Consider the following 23,757-nt stretch of genomic DNA (forward strand, 5'->3'; position numbering starts at 1 on the left):
CCAAATGAAGACTAAATACCAAATTGCATCCATTTCGTTGGAATATTGACGCCACAACCTTAAAAACTTCGGAAATAGGGATGTCCGGTTCTGTGGGGGCTATACTAAGGCGTGGACCTGTATCGGCAAGTTTCTGGGGGAAAGTTTTATACCGCCAACGAAGACTAAATACCAAATATCAGGCATTTCGGTGTGATAATGAAGGTAAAACCTTGGAAATACGGAAAATCGGGTGGTACCGTTCTATGGGGGCTTTATGAAGGCGTCGACCTATTCTGACAAATTTCACATGGAACGTGTAATATCCCAAATGAAGACAAAATACAAATTTCAGCCATTTCGGTGGATAATTGTGGCCACAACCTTTAAAATACCGAAAACCGGGAGGTATGGTTCTATGGGGGCAATATGAAGGCATGGACCTATATCAACAAATTTCTGGGGGGAAAGTTTTATAGCCCCAACAAAGACTAAGTACCAAATTTCAGCCATTTCGGTGTGATAATGAGGCTAAAACCTTCAAAATAACGAAAATCGAGTGGTACCGTTCTATGGGGGCTATATCAAAACGTGGACCGATAGAGCAATACCAAACTTCAATACCAAATTACAAAGCTCTATCTGAAAAATTGCGAGCTGTATCTTGATTTCAAAAGTCGGACGGACGGACATGGTTATATCGACTTAGAATTTGACCCTGATCAAGAATATATATATTTTATGACAATTTTAATTATACCCTCCATATTATGGAGGAGGGTGTAACAAGGATAAACATATATTATGAGTCTAAAAACGTTTGCCTGTATCAATTCTCCGTCGGAAATAGTTACATCCCCAACAAAGACCAAATTCCAAATTTCGATCGTATAATGAAGCTAAAACCTTCAAAATTCCCAAAATTCGGAAGGTACCGTTCTGTGAGAGCTTAATACAAACGTGGGCCAATACCGATAATTTTCTGCCTATTTTAAACCTCCAAAGGAGACTTAATATATATATTTTTTAATAAAAATACAGAAAATAGTGAAACATCGTTGTACGGGGCTTTATCAATTGTGGACCTGTGCCTACCGTTTTCTGCTGGAACGTTTAATATCGCCAACAAAGGCTGCCCAAGATCAGAAGGTACAGTTTTATGGGGCTTTTGAACCTGTAACGACAAATTCCTGAATGAATGTTTTATACCCCCAAATAGAGTCTGTATGCCAAATTTTAGTCATTTAAGTAGGAAAATGCGGTTGAAACATTAAAAATTCCTAAGATCGGGAATTAGATACTATGAAACCTTGCACCGATATAACTCGCACGGTGCGGCTGAACCAACGGATGCTTACACCTGGGAAGTTTTTACGGATTCTGAAACATAACAAGTAAAAAAGTGTCAGTCGGCTTTGCCGACAGAGGTATACCTTCAGCCAATGTGAATTGAAACTTTCATCTGCGGACAGATAGAATGTATTTAGCGTCTCTTCAGAATTTTTTGGCCCTTTTTCAGCATTTGAACTTGCCGACAAAAATGTGGATTAGGAATTAACACAAATGTTGAACTTTGGTGGGAAGAGGTACCCTTAGGGAGGTTCGATATGGGCCATTTTAGAAGTTAAACTAAATTTTGACAAAATATTGGGAGATCCAAAGTTTGGACCAAATTGATTGCACCATTCAAGTGATATCGTCCTAACATTCTAGTGACATTTTTAAATATTGGGGAGAAGTACCGGAAGTTGGGGACCGGTTTTGCCCCATGAAACTAAGTTTGGATAAAATATGACGAACACCAAATGTTGCACCAAATCGGTAGAACAGTTCGAGAGCCACATATGGTGACATAGGGCTTTTTACACATTTAGGGATGTTTTCCCAAGAAATATGGACCTGCTCCTGAAAAAATTTTTACCGTCGTAATGGAGGTAGCGAATGCAAATCGCTTCAACAAAAATCAAAGTGATTCGAGAGCAGGTCTTAAAGTGAACTTATCCGAAATTTTGTGTGGGAGGTACCCAAAGGAGTGCACAAATATAGTCCAAATTCGAACCTGATATATATCTGATAGATATATTAGGATGTGCAGAGTATGGATTACATTCAAGAGTTATCGTGCGCATATTTTTTCCGAAGATTTTTGAATTTTTCTGAGGGAAGTACCTGAATGAGTGGACCGACATGGTTTATCTACGAACTTAAACTAGTTTGGACAAAATATTACGAAGGTCAAATTTTGGACCGAATTGGCAGATCCGTTCGAGATTTATCTTGCGCTCCAACCACTACAAACGGTGTCATAGGGGTTTTTTGCAACTTTCAGGCTATTTTCTCAGGAAGTATGGACTTGCCCCTTATGAAACTTGTACCGTCGTATGGGGAAAGCGAATACACGTTGCTACAACAAAAATCAAAGCGATTCGAGTGCAGGTCCTAAACTGAACTTTTCCGAAATTTTGTGTGGGAGGTACCCGAAGGAGTGGACCGATTGAGTCCATATTTAAACTTCATCTAAGTCTGCTAGAACTTTCACGATGTACAAAGTGTGGGCCAAATCGGTTACTCACTTTAAGAGTTGTCGTGCGCACAAATTTTCCGAACATTTTCGAACTTTTGTGGGGGAGGTACCGGAAGAAGTGGACCGATATAACCTTTTTCGAACTTAAACTAAGTTTGGACATAATATTACGAAAGCCAAATTTTGAACAGAATCGGTTGCTCCGTTCGAGAGTTATCGTGCGCACAAGCCAGACAGACAGACGGACGGACATGGCTAAATCAACTCCAAATTGTCTGAAACACATTTCGTCCAAACATACTTGGGGTCTGAAACCATTATTTCGATGAGGCACATTTTGCCTGTATGAAAGTGTATATACCCTCGTTAGCATAAATGCTGAGGGTATAAAAATAGTATTGACAATTTTAAAAATTAAGAAAAAATTGTAATTTTTCAAATCCGACTACCAAATAGAACCTAAAATTTTTATAAACAGTCGTAGTTTAATACAACAAAATTTCAAGAGAATCGAAGAGTACAATCATTGATAAATATTGATTTAAAATCCAGAAAATTGCTTAAGACCACTGTGTAATTTTTTTCTATTCTTTTATTAGATGTCTGATAATAAAACAGTAAATACATAATAAAGATTTGTTCTACTTGGACCAATATTAAACAAGTTATGAGTATGTCTTTGCATGTAGTTTCTACGGAATTCGACTTTTTCAAGGTGCGATATATCTGAAACCTGGAAAACATCTGAAAATATACTAAAATGTTTACCAAGGGGTAAGGTAGGGAAGAGTAGTTCGATTTCAGAAACACTGGCACCGTTTGTATGGTTGGCTGCGACAAGCTACCAACGACATTTTGTTATGTGCATTCGTCGAAATTCAACGACACATAGCAGTGGTAAAGGCTTTGGTTTGTTTCGCAAACACTTTCGTCGGAGTTGTGTTAGGTTGCCAAAGAAAAAGTTCTCATTGAAGTTTTTTTCTTTGTTCACCTTTACACTTCGAGCTGACGATTGATGTTTGGGTATAAGAAGTTTCTTGTTGAAGAAGTTATTGAGAAATAACTTCGGTGGAGAAAAACCACAAATAAGAAACAAAGGAACTGATGAGATCCAGTGGCCTAGATCGAAACTAGTCCCCTGCCTTACCCCTTGGCGAACACTGCCAAACTTTTTCCACTAATAAATTAGTTGTTTTAAAGTCATAAAACAACAACAATGGTATTAAGCCAGACTATTTTGAAATAAAAGAAACAAAATTGTATTACCTATCCCAATAAAAAACGACGCCACCAATGTTCTAAAATGTTTTGCTAATGAGCAACATAACACAGCAAATTTATTTTATTTATTTACTGCAACTAGCTTTTACAACTATCAAGCAATTTTGATCAAACGTACTTCAGTACTTATACGTACATATATACTATAAAAAAGTATATATAATAACACTGTGCTACAGTGAAAATTTGCAGGGGTTTTAATGCATAAATTCGGTTTTGTGGGAGTCTACAGAAGACGAAAATACCTTTGGTTTCTTTGGGTCACTTCGGTTTTTCATTTTATAACGGTAAATGTAGTGAAAAATTGGCTTTCTTGGATTTTCAACTTTAAACGGACATTAGTTCAATTTTCCACAACCGATTTGCACACACTGTTTTTCGTTATAAAGGGGAGAGTAATGACTTTCGAACAAGCCATAGATTTTTAAAATCGGTTAACAAATGGCTAAGTAATAGTGGTTTAAGTGGGACAAAAACGCATTAAAAAACAGTAAAATGTTTTTCCTTGTGCTCTAGGCTGCGTAAATGACATCTAACAGTACAATTATTTACAGTTAGCAAGTAGGAAATTTAGTTGGCTTTCCAAAATGGGAAAAACCAACAAAATCCGTTGAAAAATGAATGCGTTATGGCATTTTTTGTGTTTCAACTTTTTGGTTTTTTTTTCATATTTTCCTTTATAAAACATTGATAGCTTGTGCGTAATTGTTAAGCAGGATAATCACAATTAGAATCATACATGCTAAGATACCCATCTTTTATAAAGCAAAATATGAAAAAAACAAAAAAGTTGAAACACAAAAAATGCCATAACGCATTCATTTTTCAACCGATTTCGTTGGTTTTCCCCATTTTGGAAAGCCAACTAAATTTCTTACTTGTTAACAGTAAATAATTGTACTGTTAGGGGTCGTTTACGCAGCCTAGAGCACAAGGAAAAACATTTTACTGTTTTTTAATGCGTTTTTGTCACACTTAAACCACTATTACTTAGCCATTTGTTAACCATTTTAAAAATCTAAGGCTTATTCGAAAGGCATTACTTTCCCCTTTATAATGAAAAACAGTGTGTGCAAATCGGTTGTGGAAAAAAGAAGTAGTGTCCGTTTAAATTTGAAAATCCAAGAAAGCCCATTTTTCACTACATTTACCGTTATAAAATCAAAACCCGAAGTGACCCAAAGAAACCAAAGGTATTTTCGTCTTCTATGGACTCCCACAAAACCGAATTTGTGCATCAGAAATCCTGCAAAAAAATTTTGTCCACTTTTGTATCACAGTGTAATTATCATCAATCAACACGGGGATCTCTTATCAGATCGCACGGTTTCCTTCTCTTAAGTCTGCGTACCAAACCAATTGGATCAGCCAGAGAAGATGCTTCAGAGTTAACATGTTCTCTCAACCGAATATTGTGTTTTGTAGCAATGTTTTCGATTTCTTGCGTGACGGTGTTTACGCCAAGTTAGCTATGCGGATGTACCATGGTGCGTTTACTATGTGTCTAAGTGCTTTATTTTGAAAACGTTGTATTATGTTTATATTTTGTTTGCTTGTGCAACCCCACAATTGTGCCCCATATGTCCAGATAGGTTTTAGCATTTGATTGTAAATCATAATTTTATTTTCTATGGAAAGTTTAGATTTCCTTCCTATCAACCAGTTTAGCTTTTTCCATTTTAGTTGTAGTTCAGTAAGTTTCATTTTTATATGGGCATTCCAACGAAGCTTGGCGTCCAGTGTCATACCAAGATACTTTGCTGTATTGGCATAGCACAGCAAAAAATAAAACAAATAAAAAACCTAATTTTGAAAAACGTGTCCGATTTCACTCAGAAATCTCGATAGACCTGTATGCAACTGTTGTTGATAAAGAAAGTCCTACGATTGTGAAATTAAATTAACATTTCATTTTTCTTTGAAAAGAATAGTCACCTAGGCAACATCTTGCTTTTGTATTTTAAAAATTTCAAAGACTTCCAACAACGACATGCTGTGCAAACTCTTTTTTCTCGATAGCATTGCTATGCCTTTAGCATCGATATGCCTTTAATGACAGTGAATTTGAAGAAAATTTCTTGAACAAATGGACAGACATATTAAAACTTAATTTACTTATAGCTACCACGTTCCAGTTCCAGTAGTAAATTTGTACTAACAAATAAAACCATGTATTCATGTATGTGTGTGTATCTATATATTATTCCAATGCTTTGCTGCGGTTTTTCCATTCAATTGGATTGAATGGTAAATGAGTTTCATAGAATTTTACCATGGCTAGAGATTTTTTGGGTTTCGACGAATGGGGTTTCAAGCCATTTTGTTTTTTTACCCCTTCTTCAGTATGTTATTGAAAATTAATTAAAGTTTTGAAGACTAGAAAAGCAAACAACTTTTTTAACATGCTGCATTTAAAAGCGGTCTAAAACGGGGTTTCATTGTACATTGTACATAGCCTTAATAGGATTGAAATGCAATTTTGAAAACCAAACCACTTGTATAATGATGATTATACAGTTCCCAGCAAAAATACCCATTACAAAACCCCATACTAACCCATTATTTTAACAAGGGCCAGTCACGCGAATTTTGTAGTTATTTTTTGGCCGCTTACATAAATAGTTAAATAAGTAGCCGCGACTTTGGCCAAAATATAACTACTTATCTAACTACTTATTTATTTAATGGCTACTTATTTCGTGCGACATGCCCTTGTAAAAATATAATGGGTTAGTAGGGCGTTTTGTAATGAATATGAGTTATACTCTCTTTGGAATTATATCCAGTCTGATAAATTATTATATCTCACATGGTCTAGATATAATTCGGTCGTCTCTGTGAGGTCATTGTGCGGACCTGAAACAGATATAGTGAACAACATTTAACCCAGTAAGCGGTTAGCACCACAAAATGTCTTGTCAGGTTCTGTCGATTTTGACTAACAATATGGACATGCAGGTTTTGATATTCGACATGCTTTTTAGTTATCGACAAAATCGGTAAAATTTAAAAGTTTTATAATTTCAGAAATTAAGGAAATGTTTCCTTAATTAAGCGAACAAAATAAAATCATCGATATATCCTACAGCTAGCAGCAGTGTTGTTAACTATTATTTGTACTTTTCATTAATAATTTTGCGCTTCAATTTTACCGAGTTTTGTCAGCAACAACAAAATATGTTACACATTGAGTTATAGCTTATAATCCGGGATCCCGATTTAGCAAATTTGTATAACATCAGCCTTTAGGCTAAAAAGGGTATATACACGTTGATACGACAAAAACTGTGTTTGTTGTTAGACCTCGAGTATGTTTAGACAAAATCTGTTTCAGACAATTTTGAGTCATTTAGCCATGGTCGTCCGTTATTCTGTCTGGCTGGCTGATGGGCATGATGACAATGGAACGGATCAACCAATTCGTTCCAAAATTTGACATTCGTAATATCTTGCCCAACTTAGGTTAAGTTCGAAGATAGGTCATATCGATTCACACCGTCGCACACTGGTCGAAACCACTGATCTAGCGGCGCGAAAGTCAAAAAATCGATCTATAAAATTGCGAAATATTTTCCATTGTATCGATTACAGGCACTTTGCAGACAAATAATTTGTTTTTTTTTTTTTTTTTTTTTTTTGTAAATATACACTCAGTTATTCACTATCACATACAAGAGTTTTTGTTGCATCAGATTTTAAAAAATTGTTGGAAAAAATTTAGCTTCATATTTGTTTAAATGTTAAATAAATTCGTAATGAAACTGGACAAGATTTATTTTTAATTAATAGCAAAGGGCGTGATTTAAGTTATAAAAATGTATTTTGGGTCTGGAGGTACTTAGTTATATAGCAATAAATTTTCAAAAAATTAAATTTTTTAGTGCTTTTATGGGTTGTACGCGCTTGTTCCATAGAGTGCATCTTGTAAACATGGCCGAACTTGGGTTCGATTATTTTTTGGGGAATGAAATTGGTCTCTCTGGATACGGAATAACCACATTAGGGCTGCAAATATTTGCAAATCTTTTGATTACTGGACTTTTCAAATAAGAGATTTCGCATAAAATTCATACAAATTTAGCTGTGCATTTGTATGGGAGCTAAATCAAAATATGGACCTATCTTGAGAAATGTTTGCAAGGAGGAGTTCTGCCCCCGGAGACACTATAATGCCATATTATAGTTAAATATGTTATTAAATATGGGATACCATAAAAGGGGCTACATCGAAACATAAATCGGAATGTTTTGTAAGAAGATTTTATACGCAGTGAGAACACGGAATGCAAAATAACAGCCTAGTTGGTTTAAAAATGTGGTCATGATATTAAAAATACCTTAAATTGGGAGGTACGGTTACATGGCGCCTATATCAAAACGTGCACATATGTCCATAATTTTTGGTGGAAATATTTTGTGACCACTAGAAACACTAAGTACCAAATTACAGCTAATTTGCTACGAAATTGTGGCTTAAATCCTCAAAACACCGAAAATCGGAAGGTACCGTTATATGGGGGCTATACCAAAACATTAGCCGATATTGTTCATATTTGGCCCATTATTACCCACAAGCTGAGTTTTTGCAAAATTTCAGTGACGTATCTCAATTCGTTTCCAAGTTATTAATTTAGCGCCGCTAGATCAGTGCTTTCGACCAACGTGCGTCGGGTACAAAATCTGCCATGGCACCATGAGTAGGGGATGAAGCGCACGATAACTCTCGAACGGATAAACCGATTCGATCCCAAATTTGGCAGTCGTAGTATTTTGCGCAAAATTAAAACAAGTTCTAAGATGAGCCGTATCGGTCCACTCTTTCGGTCACCTCCCCCACAAATGCTCAAAACTTGGCGCTAAAATGGTCCGCACGATAACTCTCGAAGCCAGTAACCGATTTGATCCATACTTTGCACTTTGTAATATTTCTAAGAGACATAGATCCGGTTACGGATATTGACAATATATGTCAACTCCTTCGGGTACCTACCACACAAAATTTCGGAAAACTGCAGTTTAGGACCTCCTGTCGAAGCGTTTTTGCAAAATGTTGCGCTCAAAGCCCCTTTTATGATGGTACAAGTTTTTGAGTGACAAGTCCATACTTCATAAGAAAATTACCCGAAAGCTGTAAAAACCCCAGATGTAGTGGCGGGTGCGCACGACAACTCTCTAACCGAATACTGCATTGGTCCACATTTTGCATATGGTAATATTTCTTCGAGTATTAGATTAAACACAAAAGTTCGAAAATATTCGATAAAATGGTACGCCCAATATCTCATAAATAGAGCAACCGATTTGGTCCAAATGTTGGATCTCGAAATATTTTGTGTTAACTTAGTTAAGTGGGCCCATCGGTCCCCTCCTTGGCGTACCGCCCACACAAATGTTCAACATTTTTGTGCGGTTAAGGGTATATTTGTAGATCCTTTGCAATTTTTACTTACTTAGCTGGCCCATTAGAGACCATTTATTCCATAAACCGACCTAAGAAAAGATCTCCAATTCTATCTGTTTGTTGGTTCGCTTTTTGGAATACAGCGTCTTTCCATCTCTTTTTCCACTTGTTCGCTCCATCGAAGCCCTGGCCTGCCAGCACTGCGTGTACCACCACGTGACCCGTATTTAAGCGCCTTTTTAGGGGGTCCATCATCGCTCATTCTTATGGTGCGCCGAAGCCAACGTAATCGTTGCATCTCGATACTTTTATTTATACTGATGTCGTAGTATAGCAGACACAGATCGTGGTTCATACGACGTCGATATTCACCGTCAACGCAGCCCGTAGATGTTTCGAAGAATTTTTCTCTCAAACACACCAAGCACTGCCTTATCTGCTTTCGCAAGTACCAGGCTTTGGAACCATACATTAGCACGGGTAGTATCAGTGTTTTGTAAAGCGTTATTTTTGTTTGACGAGATGTGGCCTTGTTTTAAACTGCTTACTTAAGCCAAAGTAGCATCTGTTGACCAACACAATACTTCTCTTTATTTCACAACTGATGTTGTTTGTTGTTTTTATGGCAGTGCCGAGGTAAACGAAGTCTTCTACAACCTCAAAATTATAGGAACCAACTTCCACTGTTGGCCCTAGCTCTGTGGACGCAAAATTATAGGAACCAACTTCCACTGTTGGCCCTAGCTCTGTGGATGCATTGCGCGACACCATCAACTCTGTATTTTCGCCGTTTACTACCAGACCCACTTTTACTGATTCTCCTTCGACCTTCTGAAAGGTATCAGTTACTTCCATTACTGATCGTCCCATGAGGTCAATGTCATCTCCATAAGCAAGTAAAATGTGGCTGTTGCTGCATATTGTGCCATTTCTTTTGACATTTGCTTCTCGCATAACCTTTTCCAGCAGGATGTTGAACAGGTCGCACAAAAGGTTATCTCCTTGTCTGAAACCTCTTTTGATACTGAATTGTTCGGAGAGTTTCTTACCTATTTTAACTGGGGACCTAGTATCAGTTAAAGTCATCTTACAAAGCCTAATGAGCTTTGCTGGGAAACCAAATTCAGACATGGCTTGCAATACCTTTGGGCGTAGGAGGCTGTCGAAGTCTACTTTATAATCGACAAAAAGGGGGTAGGTGTCGATCTGCATCTCTTGGGTCTTCTCCATGATTTGTCGCAGGGTAAATATCTGGTCAATGGTGGACTTGCCAGGTCTAAAGCCGCATTGGTATGGTCCAATTATTTTATTGATCATAGGATTTAGTCGTTCGCATAGGGAGAAGACGTTTGCCTCTATAGTTAGATCATACAGTCTTGTCTCCTTTCTTGTGTACGGGACACAGGATACTCAGCTTACAATCGCATGGTACGCGTTCTTCCTGCCAGCTAATTAGGTGATGCATACACCTTATCAGAATGTTGCCTTCGGTTTTTAACATCTCGGCTGGTAGGCCATCAGCTCCTGCTGCCTTATACCATCTTCTGGGATTGGATATGTGATATCTTCGCCGTCTTCGCTACTATCAGATACCAACAGTTTGGCAAAACGCTCTTTCCATATCCTGAGCACACAATCTGTATCAGTTACCAAATAACCTTGCTGGTCTCTACAGGAGGATGTGCCTGTACCAAATCCATCAGTTTGATGTTTTACTCTTTGGTAGAACTTTCGGACTTCAATCTGGCTCCTGTACATCTCGATTTTCACACTCTCGCTTTTCCATTTCTCTCTTTTTCCTACGGAAAAGACTTTTCTCCTCTCTCCTTTTCTCCCGATACCTCTCTCGTGCGCTATGCGTTGCTGCTGTATTGTACAGTAGCCCTATATGCCGCATTTTCCTCTTCGGTAGCAGCACGACACTCCTGGTCATAACATGGATTCCTCGGTGGAGGTCTCTGGTATCCAAGTATGGATTTTGCGGCTGTTTGCATGGAATGGGCAATCTTTTGCCATTGTGCTGATATGTCATCCGGAAGAGGAGTGCTTTGATGAAGCAATTGGGCCAGTTGAGTGGAATATGCTGTGGCTTTCTGTTGCAATTGCAGCTTACCGATGTCTAAATTTCGTGTTGTGTTTGTCTGTTCGTACTTAATTCGCTACGACTACTACCTTTGCTGTAACAATGTAGTTGTTCGAGTCTATGTTTGCTCCTCGGAACGAACGTACATCCAACATGATAGATGAATGTTTCCCATCTATCACAACGTGATCAATTTGATTTCATGCTTTCTGATCGGGAGACAGCCAAGTGCCCTTATAAATGTTGAGATGCTTAAATCTGGTACTGCTAACTACCATGTTTTTTGCAGCTGCAAAATCTATCAGCCTCATTCCGTTGTCAGATGTTTTACTATGGAGACTGAATTTCCCGACTGTTGGGCCAATGATATTCTCCTTTCCAATTTTGGCATTAAAATCGCCTAGAATAATTTTAATGTCATGGGCAGGGTAACGGTCATATGTTTCTTCTAAGCACTCGTAGAATATATCTTTGGTCATTGTTTCGAATAGAGCATGAGCGCAGATATAGCTAATGTTGAAGAATTTTGCTTTTATCCGCATTGTAGCAAGTCTTTCATTCACTGGAGTGAAGCTGGGAACCAGATGTTTTAACTTCCGACTAACTACAAATCCGCAGCAAAACTCAAGCTTTGTGTCATAGCAGCTTTAATACAGTGCGTCACCTGTAGGTATTGTTGTGACGCTTTTCCCAATCCATCGTATTTACTGTACAGCACATCTGCCTATGCATAAACTGCACCTCCTCTATAAAGAGTGCGAACATTCCAGGTGCAGATTCGCAGATCTTGATCCTTAAAACGTTTGCGGGGGTTGTCAACTTTAGAGGGGCTTGTTTTTCTTTTTTTTTTCGTTTTTATACCCTCCACCATATGGAGGGTATAATTAAATTTGTCATTCCGTTTGTATAACATCGAAATATTCGTCGGAGACCCTATAAAGTATATATATTCTTGATCAGCATAAAATTTTATGTCGTTTTAACTATGTCCGTCTGTCCGTCAGTCCGCCTGTCTGTCTGTTGATATTAAGGTACAGCTCGCAATTTTAAAGATAGAGAGTCAATATTTGGTACATAAGTGTTTATTACCTGCAGGATGGTTGATATTGAAAATGGGATATATCGGTCCACGTTTTGATATAGCCCCCATAGAACGATACCTCCCGATTTTCCGTATTTTTAAGGTTTTAGCTTCATTATCCTACCAAAATGGCTGAAATTTGGTATTTAGTTATCGTTGGGTGTATAAAACTTTCCACCTGAAATTTGTCGGTGTAGGTTCACGTCTTCATATAGCCCCATAGAACGGTACCCCCCGATATTCGGTATTTTGAAGGTTTTAGCTTCATTATCCCATCAAAATGGTTGAAATTTGGTCATTAGTCTTCGTTGAGGTTATAAAACGTTCCACCTAAAATTTGTTGGTATAGATCCACGCCTTAATATAGTCTCTATAGAACGGTACCTACCGATATTCGGTATTTTGAAGGTTTTAGCTTGATTGTCCCACCAAAATGGCTGAAATTTGGTATTTAGTTATCGTTGGGTGTATAGAACTTTCCACCTGAAATTTGTTGGTATAGGTTCACGCCTCCATATAGCCCCCATAGAACGGTACCTCCCGATATTCGGTATTTTGAAGGTTTTAGCTTCGATATCCCACCAAAATGGTTGAAATTTGGTAATTCGTCTTCGTTGAGGATATAAAAAATCGTTCCACCTGAAATTTGTTGGTATAGGTCCACGCTTTCATAGAGCCCCCATAGAACGGTACTTCCCGATTTTCAGTATTTTGAAGGTTTTAGCTCCATTATTCCACCGAAATGGTATTTAGCCATCGTTGTTGCTATAAAACATTCCTGAATAATTTTGTCTGTATAGGTCCACGCCTTCAGATAGCACACATAGAACGGTACCTCCGGTTCGGTATTTTGAAAGTTAGACACAGTGTTTTACCGAAATTGCAGAAATTTGGTATTTAGTCTTCTTCATAAACGAAAGGAAACTAATTGTTCCACTTTACTTCAATACAACTCGAGGTGGAGGGTATAACAAGTTCGGCCCGGGTGAACTTAACGACGTTCTTACTTGTTTCATAGTAGGCTTCTTTTTTTGGGGAGGGTTTCTAATTCGACGCCCAAACCCAAGTGTTTACCGTTCTTATGGGTGAACGCGCGGCACATGTTAGCTCACTACCTTTAACTGGCGTTAAACGTAGCTCCCAAGGTGACGCCATGTCAGTGTCCACTTGAGATGAAAGAAGGATCAAGATAAATCCCGGGCTTTGCCATGTTAAAGCCGCTCAGGACCGTTCCATGGTGTCTTTCATCCCCATACGTCAATTTTTTACCGATGTTGAAAAGGCCAACTCGGAGCCCTTTTAACAGCGATATAGGGTTTATATTATTAGGTTTTTCTTAGGCAAGTACATGTTTCCTGATATAGTGGTCCAAAAGTTTTAAATTATATGGTAACCAACTGAAATGACAAGTGGGCGCGATATATATCGAGAGGAATGACTCCTAAAATAAGATCCACTTCCAAAATGGACTATGTCGTTCCATTCCTTTAGGTACCTCCCCCGCAAAACTTTTGAGCTTTAATCCAAATCCATATTTTTGGAAAAAAAAGTGTTTCTATTCAATAGGCTGAGGGTATAAGTCTATCGGCAAAGCCGATTGATAAATTTTGTTTTATCATGTCAATACAAATAAAAACATCTTAAATCTTTTGGTATTTAAAATTATCCAGCAATTTAAGAACAATTTACACTGACAAAAAACGTCATAGACGACCTTATTTACCGGCTTTAATCTCTGCAAAGGGTTTAGTTATCATGTACATCTTTCACCCTGGATGGAGATAAGTAGAAGACAAATGTCAGTACCAGGTTTCACTTTAAACCTACCAAAGTTTCTTTCACCCTCTGGTGATTTTTTTTTTTTGAAAATGTATCTGATTTGATGTGGGTAGCCAAGCCAAGCATTCCCATTATGGGGTTGCAAATTTCAGTCACTAGTCGGTATGGGTAGCAAGTTCATTTATTACAGGAAATCTGATATTTCGTTTCGGGTTTTTTTGGTGTCTCTTGTAAAGCTGTAACAACGGCAATTGTTTGAGGATTTCCAAGAATTCAAGCCATACAGAAGAGAATTGCTTACATGCCGTATAATCTTGGCAACCAACATCATCTTCATCATCGTAATATCATAGCAACCGTTGAACTACGTTATTTATACCAAGTCAGTAATAAAGGACAATAAATAAATTTAATAATTTTAATAAAAAGAAAAATAATTTAAAGTAACTTTTTGTCAATTAAATTCTCAAGAAAAATTAATAAAACTTGAAAATGTCTCGGGCATTTAAAAATCGCAGAAATCGTCCGGATTCTGTGAGAATACCGGCTGTGCCAAATCTCTCCAAACATCCAATTATGCTGGCACGTTCATCATCAACGGGGCCGCCATGCAGTGGTGCCACCACCAAAGCCCTAACCCTGCGTAAATCATCATCCATCACAGCGCCAACAACACCCGTCTCAAAAAAGAAAACCCTAGACAAAATACCAAGTATATCGGCCCAAAGTGAAAGTAGTGAAGAAGAAGACGAGGAAGAGGAGAAGGAGGAGGACAAGGAGGGCAATGGAAAACAGAAAAATCATTTCTTTAATAACAATGTTACCACAACAACAGCAACAAGAAACCATGTCAGCAACACAGGTGACAATGACAATGAAAGCAAAGTGGTGGAAGAACAAGAAGAAGATGACGACGACGATGATGATGATGATGGAATTTTGCACAAACGGGTCAGTGTCATTGCCCACGAATATCCCAACAATATCAATTGGTCACCAGGTGGTGGTGGTGGCGTTATTGGCATTGTAGATGGTGTTGGTGTAGGGGTCGGTAGCAGCACAAATGCAAAAAATATTTCAACGAAAATGGCCTGCGGTCTACGTATGTGTAAAGCCACTGGACGTAACTTCATCAAAATGTTATCAACCAGCAATGGCCACAGCACTTCATCATCATCTGCTGGTAAATTTGGAAGCCAAACCAAACCATTGGCCAATATTGCAACAGCTAATAATGAAAACCGCCATGACATATTGAGCAAGGTGAAATTCAATTATTTTCGTTTCGCTTTTATTTTTAACTTTTTTTCAGTTCGTTGTTCATACATACATATGTATGTATGTACGTATATTATTTGCTGTTGTTCTTTTTACATTTCGTTCGTTCTTTCTTCTCTCCGGAGCCAATATTTAATGAAAAACGGTCCTTGGTACAGGATTTGATATGATTAAAAGTAACATTTTTCAATAAATGTACATGAATTATTTCACAAGGTATTGGAATTGGCAAAGACAAACATGTCAGTGGAAATTAAAAATTTATTATCAGTCAAAGATGTTGTCATGTGGTGAGTGACAATCATATCCGATACCGCAATACAAAAATTGCAATGTGAATCGAGGAAATATTGTGTGGGTAATGAAAAAGGAAAACAAAATTTTATTTTCCACAATCATCCTATAGCAGACAAGTGAAATCTTCTTTTACATCAGGGATTGCTGTCCATCAGGGAAAATTGTCCCCTCAATTTGCTCAAATTCGAGAAGAGTTTCACTCGCGAATGGAATTCGATTGAATTCGAGCGAGTCATCCAAAGCGTTGGGCCCTGATGGAATCTTCATTGTAATGCTGAAACAGCTGGATGGACCGGGAGTCGACTATCTCACCAAAGTTCTAAACTTGTCGCTAGCCACACACCACACATATTAGTCGAGGATTTACTCAGATCAAGCCGTGGCATAGGACAGATTCAAACTTGTCAGAATGCCGCCCTGAGAACTGCAAGAGTGTCTCCTCATGTCGTCAGTGGAGGATACAAAGATTCTTTCAGTACAGCAACGTAATGGCATGCTCAGCGTACGTAAAAATACTTTTAGTAACATTTCCAATCGTTTCGTATTTTCCATAGGGACAATACAAAACTAAACATAACCCACGTTGACCGAACTCGCTGTTTAGTTTTGTTTACACCCGTGAGTGTGAACAAAATGAAAAGCGAAAAGTACTTAACTCCACAAGAGCAGAAAGAAAACTAAATGGTACTAAACACATGTAAATAAATCAAAAACGTTTGGTGGTTGATAAAATATTCTCTGTGGTATGTTGATGTTAGTTTATAGCAGCATTGTGGCTCACAAGAGAGACCATGTGCTCTAAGTGAGCGTAAATTGGTAATCGCTCACAGCCTGTGTAGATGCTAACACGTTGTGAGCATCAACAAACTTACGCTCATTGAGAGCACAAAGGAGACCCAAAAAATGTCTCTGCCTTACTCTGGTTTATAGGATTGCTAAGCAATCACAGGTGTGTGTGCCTGAGTGTGACATTGAACATAACGCACGGCAAACGTTTGCCAAAAATTCTTTTTGTTTCGGTGGTGAATGAAACAACTCGGCAAAGAATAGCCGATGTACATTTCAGCAATGGTACTTTTTCATCTTTTTACGTTGAAAAGTTTGTGTTTTTGTTTTGGTTGTCAGAATGAAACGATTCAGAGAAGCTGAAAAGTTTGTGGCTTTGTGTGATTGGTACGGGAATCGTTTTGTTTGTTACATTCATTGGTAAAAATACTTTATGAAACATTTGAATGGTTTCGTTTCGTATTTTCCATATGAACAATACAAAACGAAACATAACCCACGTTGATCGAGCTCGCTGTTTTGTTTCATTTTGTTTACTTTCGTGTGTGCGAATAAAACGAATAACGAAAAATTCTCAATTCCACAGCAAAAGATGGAAAACGAAAAAGTTCAAAACACATGAACGATTCAATCAATGATTCGTTTGGTGGTTGGAAAACATCCACCGTAGTATTAAGCAGTCGAATGTGTCTGTGGGTGAGTGTGGCATTGATCATTTCGCACAGCAAATGTTTGTCAAAAAATTCTATTTCTTTCGATGATGAATGCAACAACACGACAAAGCATAGCCAAAGTACATTTCAGAAATCATACGGTTTTCGTCTTTTTACATTGAAAAATGTGTGGTTTTGTTTTGAGAGCGAAACGATTCAGAGAAACTGAAATTTGTGACTTTATTTGATTGGCATGGGAATAGTTTTGTTTGTTTGCGTCCATCGTGTGTTATCGTGAGGGTAATTCCAATCACCATTTGGTGTATACGACATTGTGTGGAACAATTTTGAATAAACTCAGATGATGTAGAGATTCCTAGCTATTGGATATGATTTATAGACCTATAGTAAAATTTTATGACGAATTATTTTGTATAATATTTTGATCTGATATGATCGCATTTTAAACGAGTTTTTGAACGATTTTTGAAAAAAGGACCCTTTTGATGAACCGCATGAGGTTTAATATTTTTAACAAAAATATTCCCCACATCATCCTCAGTAAAGTTGCCAACGACATTATATATCTATAATAAAAGGATTCCAAAATAGCTTAACTCGACTATTTCAAAAAAGTTTGTGGAGAAGGTTTGTCTTGTTTTGCAAACACTTTCATTGGGGTTGAATGAAGTTGAGGTTTTTTCTTTGGTCACCCTTATACTTGGAGCTGGCGATTGATGTTTGGGTATAAAAAGTTTTTTTTGTTGAAGAAGTTATTGAAAAATAACTTCGGTGGAGATTACACACAAACAAGAAAACTGATGATATCCTGTGGCGAGGACCGAAACCAGTCTTCCCTGCCCTACCCCTTGGTGAACAATGCCATACTTTCTCCACTAATAAATTATATAATAATATATAATAATAATAATTGTTCCACAAACATCCCATACGGGACAAAAGAAGTCTCCCTTGTCCCACTAATAAATTAGTTGTTCTAAAATATTAAAAAAATATTTAAAATATTATTAATATAATAACAAAAAATAATACAGTAAGGTAGCTAAATATCTAAATCTGAACCTATTTTGATATTATGTGGCACACTATTTCTACAACAAATTCCGTAACACGTTCGAAATTTCATCAAAATTGGACAGATATGGAATGTTTGGGGCATCAAATACCGAAAATATATACGGGAGCTATATGCAAATCTCAGCCGATTTTAATATACTCAAAAATTCCAAATTTCATTTGATGCAGTAAATGCGTGAAATCGGCCGAAAATATATATGGGAGTTATATTCAAATCAGAACCGATTTTCTCGTTTTTGCGGTTTTTGAAACTACACTGTTCGTAGATGAGAAAAACCAAAAAAAAACCAAAAATCGCCAGAGGGATTTTCAAAAAAAAAAAACGCGGTCAAAATTTACATTTTTAGGGCTTTTTTAAGTTTTCACGATTTTGCTTGGAAACCGCAAGCCCTATCGAAGTGGGATTAAGGAAATTGTTATAGCAGTGAATATTCCACTAAAGTGTAAGATTATTTTTCGTTTGAATTAAAAAAATACATACGTATATACAATTTCTAATTAAACCATATTAGACTCCGAAGAATGTTGCAATTTAAAATGAATAAACACAGCATAACCAATAAATCTTCCATTACTTCCATTGAAACATTTCTAAACAATCGAAAATAATTTATTTTTTTTTCATTATTAAATTCTTTGAATAGATTTTTACATTTGATTCAGTTTATTTTCCTTGTATTGAAGATAATGGCAACTAAGCGTAAACAAATTTCTAGAAAATAAACAAATCTGAAGATAAATTCGATTCTAGGACAGATTCTATAAAAAAAATATTCAAAGAGAAACTGAAGACCATATGATATAACACAACATTTCTTCAGATACATATTTCATAAAGATAGCATTTTCATTTCATTGTTTGCATTTCATTTATTGAAATTGTTTTCTCTATTTCTTTGTTAACTATACGAAGAAAAAGTTTATTATTGATGGGTAAATCATTTGTTGATTCGATGAAATTAAAATTGTTACAACTTATTACAAGGAGATGGACATTTAAAATTTTTTTTTTTATACATTATATTTTATCAGATAAAGCGTTAATATATGGCCTGTTCCAGAACTGAAAGAATCTACTAATTTGTACCATTTTTTTCGATAACTTAAAGGAAAAACTGTTATCCTAGTAAAAAATATTGGCTTCTTGCAGGTTCTGGAACAGAGCAAATAATAAACCGAAATGGAATAATGCACCTAATAATTTATTTTACAATGACGAAGCCCAAACTTATTTTGGGTATCTTTTCCATCCGAATTGTGGACACTGGACTCAGCGTGAAGATATCTGTAAACAAGTGTCCATACAAATTATTATTCCAACAAGTAGTTATTATATGACCACTATATTTCGACAAATAATATTATTAATCATAATAATAATGTTTGATTTCTTAAGGTGGAGTATTCCCCCAATGGCTTAACTACATTTATTACCCTCTTTTACAAAGAGTAAAGGTTTTCAAAACGAACTGACAGTGTTGCAAAATTTTACTGATCGCTACCAATATCATGATTTCATCCCGGCGAAAAACCGAACTCTTTAAGTGTCTAGTATTCTCAAATAAATGAGAATCATACTCACTTTTCGGCTTTTCGGAAATAATAATAATAAAAATAACAATTATAATGATAATAACACTATGCTACAGTGAAAATTTGCAGGAGTTCTAATACATAAATTCGGTTTTGTGAGAGTCCATAGAAGACGAAAATACCTTTGGTTTCTTTGGTCGGTTAACAAATGGCAAAGTAATAGTGGTTTTTATGTGACAACAACGCATTAAAAACCGTAAAATGTTTTTCCTTGTGCTCTAGGCTGCGTAAACGATACCTAACAGTACAATTATTTACTGTCAGCAAGTTGAAAAATGAATGCGCTATGGCATTTTTTGTGTTTCAACTTTTTGTTTTTTTCATATTTTCCTTTATAAAGATTGGTAATATTTCAATTATGAAAATGATATATATCATCAGGTATTCGGAATGCCTATGGAGAATCCCCTTTCCCCCACAGTAGCAGATATTGTTTTGGATGACTTTCTTGATAATACTATCAATGAACTAAGTAAAAAAGACATACATATGAAGTTTATAACCAAATATGTGGACGACACACTTTCTATCATCAAGAAAAGATACATAAATGAAATTCTAAACACATTTAATAAGTACCACGAAAAAATACAGTTCACTTTTGAAACTGAAACAAACAACCACATTGCATATTTGGATACAAAAATAATTAGAAACGGAAATTTTATTAAATTTGACTGGTACCATAAAAACATTGCTTCTGGTAGAATCATGAATTACCACACAACACAACCAAAATCCCAAATAATTAATACAGCCAAAAGTTTTATCACGAGAGTACTACGCATAAGCGATCAAGAATTCTATAAAAACAACATAAAAGAAATCACAACAATTTTAACCAACAATAGTTTTCCTAAAAAATTAATCCCACAACTTATTCAAGACTGCTTACGGAAACTAAATGATGGCAACCCTATTAACAATGAAAACACCAAAAAATACTGCAGCTTGAAATATGTATATTCCTGGTCTAACAGACAACAGAAGCATTGGAATGATAATAAACAAAACAAAAAACTTATGTTATGCGTATAAAGCAAACCAAACAATAAACAAAATATTCACTAACGTTAAAACACCCATTGAAAAACAACAACAACACAACGTCGTCTATGAGATAGAATGTATGGGGAACGATCAACAAAGCTGTGATCTTGTATACATTGGCACAACAAAACGAACTCTTCAAACGAGAATGGGGGAACACAAAACTGACATTGAAAAAGGAACACAGAAAACTGCATTAGCTCAACATATTGCGAAAACAGGACACAAAGCGGATTTTGAAATGTCAAAATTCTGGATAAAGAGAACAAAGATAATAAACGATACACAATAGAAAGCTTACGAATCCAACAAAAAATAAACAAAACCATGAACGTCAAAGAGGACACGAATAACATAAGTGTTAGCTACCGAATTGCAATATAGATGCCTGAGATACTATTTTTTTAAGTAGCCGTTAAAATAAATTAAGGGTTTGCAATTTTAATTTTGTGCGCTGACGAAACCAACTTCATGTAAATTTTTGTTCAATTTATTGTAAGTTGTTAATAATTTTCATGAAGAATTGATGTAATAAAATGTTTTTAATTAAATAGACGCATCCCCTGAAGATGTCAACAACAATTGACGAAACGTCGGGATTAATGAAATAAAAAGGATTTTTTATTTACACAACTTAGGTCTACAAGCTTAAAAAAACCCACACAATAATAATAATAGCAATTAACGCTGAATTTTACTTACTTACTTAGTAGGCCTATTACAGAAGATTTGTCCCATAAGCTGAACTAAGAAAAGTTTTCCATTCATCTCTGTTTGTTGCTTTGCTTTTTAGAATAGCGCGTATTTCCATCTCTTCTTCCAGTTCTTGGCCTGTCAGCACTGCGTGTACCACCATGTGGCCCATATTTATACGTCTTCTAAGCGGGTTCATCAGCGCTCAATCTTTAAATATACTGATCTCGTTGTATTGCAGATACAGCTCGTGCTTCATACGACGTCGATATTCACCGTCAACGCAGATTGGCCCATAGATCATTCAAAGAAATTTTCTCTCAACACACACACAGATAGTATCAGTGTTTTGTAAAGCTTTGTTTTTATTTGACGATATGTGGCTTTGTTTTTAATCTGCTTACTTAAGGCAATGTATAATTTGTGGCCAACACAATTCTTTTTATTTCACTGCAGATATTGTTTGTTGCATAGACAAAGTTTTGTACTACCTCAAAAGTATAGGAACCAACGTCAACAACATCAACTTGTTTTTCTCGCCGTTTACTGCCAGACCCATTTTAGCATATTCTCCTTCGAACTTCTTAAAGATATCTGTTGCTTCTATTACTGATCGGCCCATGATGTCTATATCGTCAGCATAAGCAAGTAACAACATCTCCTATAACCTTTTCCAGCAGAATGTTGAATAAGTCACACGAGAGACTGTCTGCTTGTCAGAAACCTCTTTTGGTACAAACATCTTCGGAGAGGTTATTTCCTATTTAAACTGAGGACCGAATCAAAAAACAAAAAAAAAAACGCCTGAGGGCGTTTAAAATTATTCGCGATTCAAATTGAAATTTTTAGGAGTTTTTTCGGTTTTCACGGTTTTTCTTGGAAGCCGCAAGTCCTATCGAAATGGGACATTTTTAAGAGTTTTTTCGGTTTTCACGGTTTTTCTTGGAAAGCGCACGTCATATCGAAATGGAACTAAAGAAAATGTTGTAGCTAGGAAAATTCTCTACAAGATTGGTTTTTATGATATTTTCGTCGTATTTTCCGTTATTGAGATATAAAAGTTCAAATTAGTACAATGGATTGACTGTATCGTCTCCCTATAAAACAATGTAATGACTGCAATTTCCCAACTTAAACTTATATATCTCAAAAATTGTACATCCTAGAAAAAATACAAATCCCAGTCTTGTAGAGAGTTTTTAGAGCTATAAGATTTTCTCTAGTCCCATTTCGATAAGACTTACCGTTTTCATGCAAATGGTGGAAATTAACCTGAAAACCCCTAAAAATGTGACCTGAACTTCTATATCTCATAAATGGTAAAACCTACGAAAATACCATAAAGGTCAATCTTGTAGAGAATTTTGGCAGCTACAACATCTTCCTTAGCCACATTTTGATAGGGCTTGTGGTTGCAAGCCTAAAAAAACTAAAATAAACCTACAAATTTGAACTTTGGCCGCGATTTATTTAAAAGTCCCTCCAGCGATTTTTTCTAGTTTTTTTTTTTATTTTTCTCATCTATGAACATTGTAGTTTCAGAATCCGCAAAAACTTCCCAGGTGTAAGCACCTTCCATTTAAATTTGTTTCAAGAGCACCGTGGTTAATGTCATTTAACAAAACCGAATGAGCATTGGAATGCCAACTTTTTGGAAAAATGGTCTTTCCATATCCCTAGCACACTATCTGTATCAGTTACCAAATTACCTTGCTGGTCTCTACATGAGGATGTGCCTGTACCAAAGCCATCAGTTTGAAGTTTCACTCTTTGGTAGAATTTCCGGACTTCATTCTGGCTCCTGTACATTTCTTTCCATTTTCCCTCTCTCCTTTTCTCCCTATACCGCTCTCACGCGCTACGCTTTACTATTGATTGTAGAGTAGCCCTATATGCCTCATTGTTCTCTTCGGTACCAGCACGAAACTCCTGGTCATACCATGGGTTCTTTTGTGGGAGTTTCTAGTATCCTAGTATAGATTTTGCGGCTGTCTGCATGGATTGGGCAACACTTTGCCATTGTGCTGATATGTTAGCGGGGCGACGAGTGCTTTAATTAAGAAATTGGGACAATTGAGTTGAATATGCTGTGGTTGTCTGTTCCGATTGCAGCTTACCGATGTTCAACTTCCGTGTTGTGGCTGTTCGTATATTATTTAAAACTTTTAAGCGGGTACGGGT

General features: G+C 36.5%; 1 protein-coding gene across 3 annotated transcripts in view; it reads left to right on the plus strand.

Moving 5' to 3' along the window:
* The window catches only part of Rab26 (RAS oncogene family member Rab26), a 137,383-nt gene that overhangs the window by 73,648 nt on the left and 39,978 nt on the right, over nucleotides 1-23,757 (plus strand). Inside the window, exon 2 of one of the 3 annotated variants that reach the window (XM_073981692.1) lies at nucleotides 14,482-15,391. The exons of the other annotated variants lie outside the window; for them this stretch is intronic. Within the exon in view, the coding sequence (XP_073837793.1) occupies nucleotides 14,621-15,391 (771 nt within the window). The 5' untranslated portion in view covers nucleotides 14,482-14,620. The remainder of the gene's footprint in view (nucleotides 1-14,481; nucleotides 15,392-23,757) is intronic. 3 annotated transcript variants of the gene reach the window in all.

Source organism: Musca autumnalis, unplaced genomic scaffold (genome assembly GCF_047663935.1).
Source record: "Musca autumnalis isolate F117 unplaced genomic scaffold, ASM4766393v1 scaffold_4, whole genome shotgun sequence".
Taxonomy (NCBI): domain Eukaryota; kingdom Metazoa; phylum Arthropoda; class Insecta; order Diptera; family Muscidae; genus Musca; species Musca autumnalis.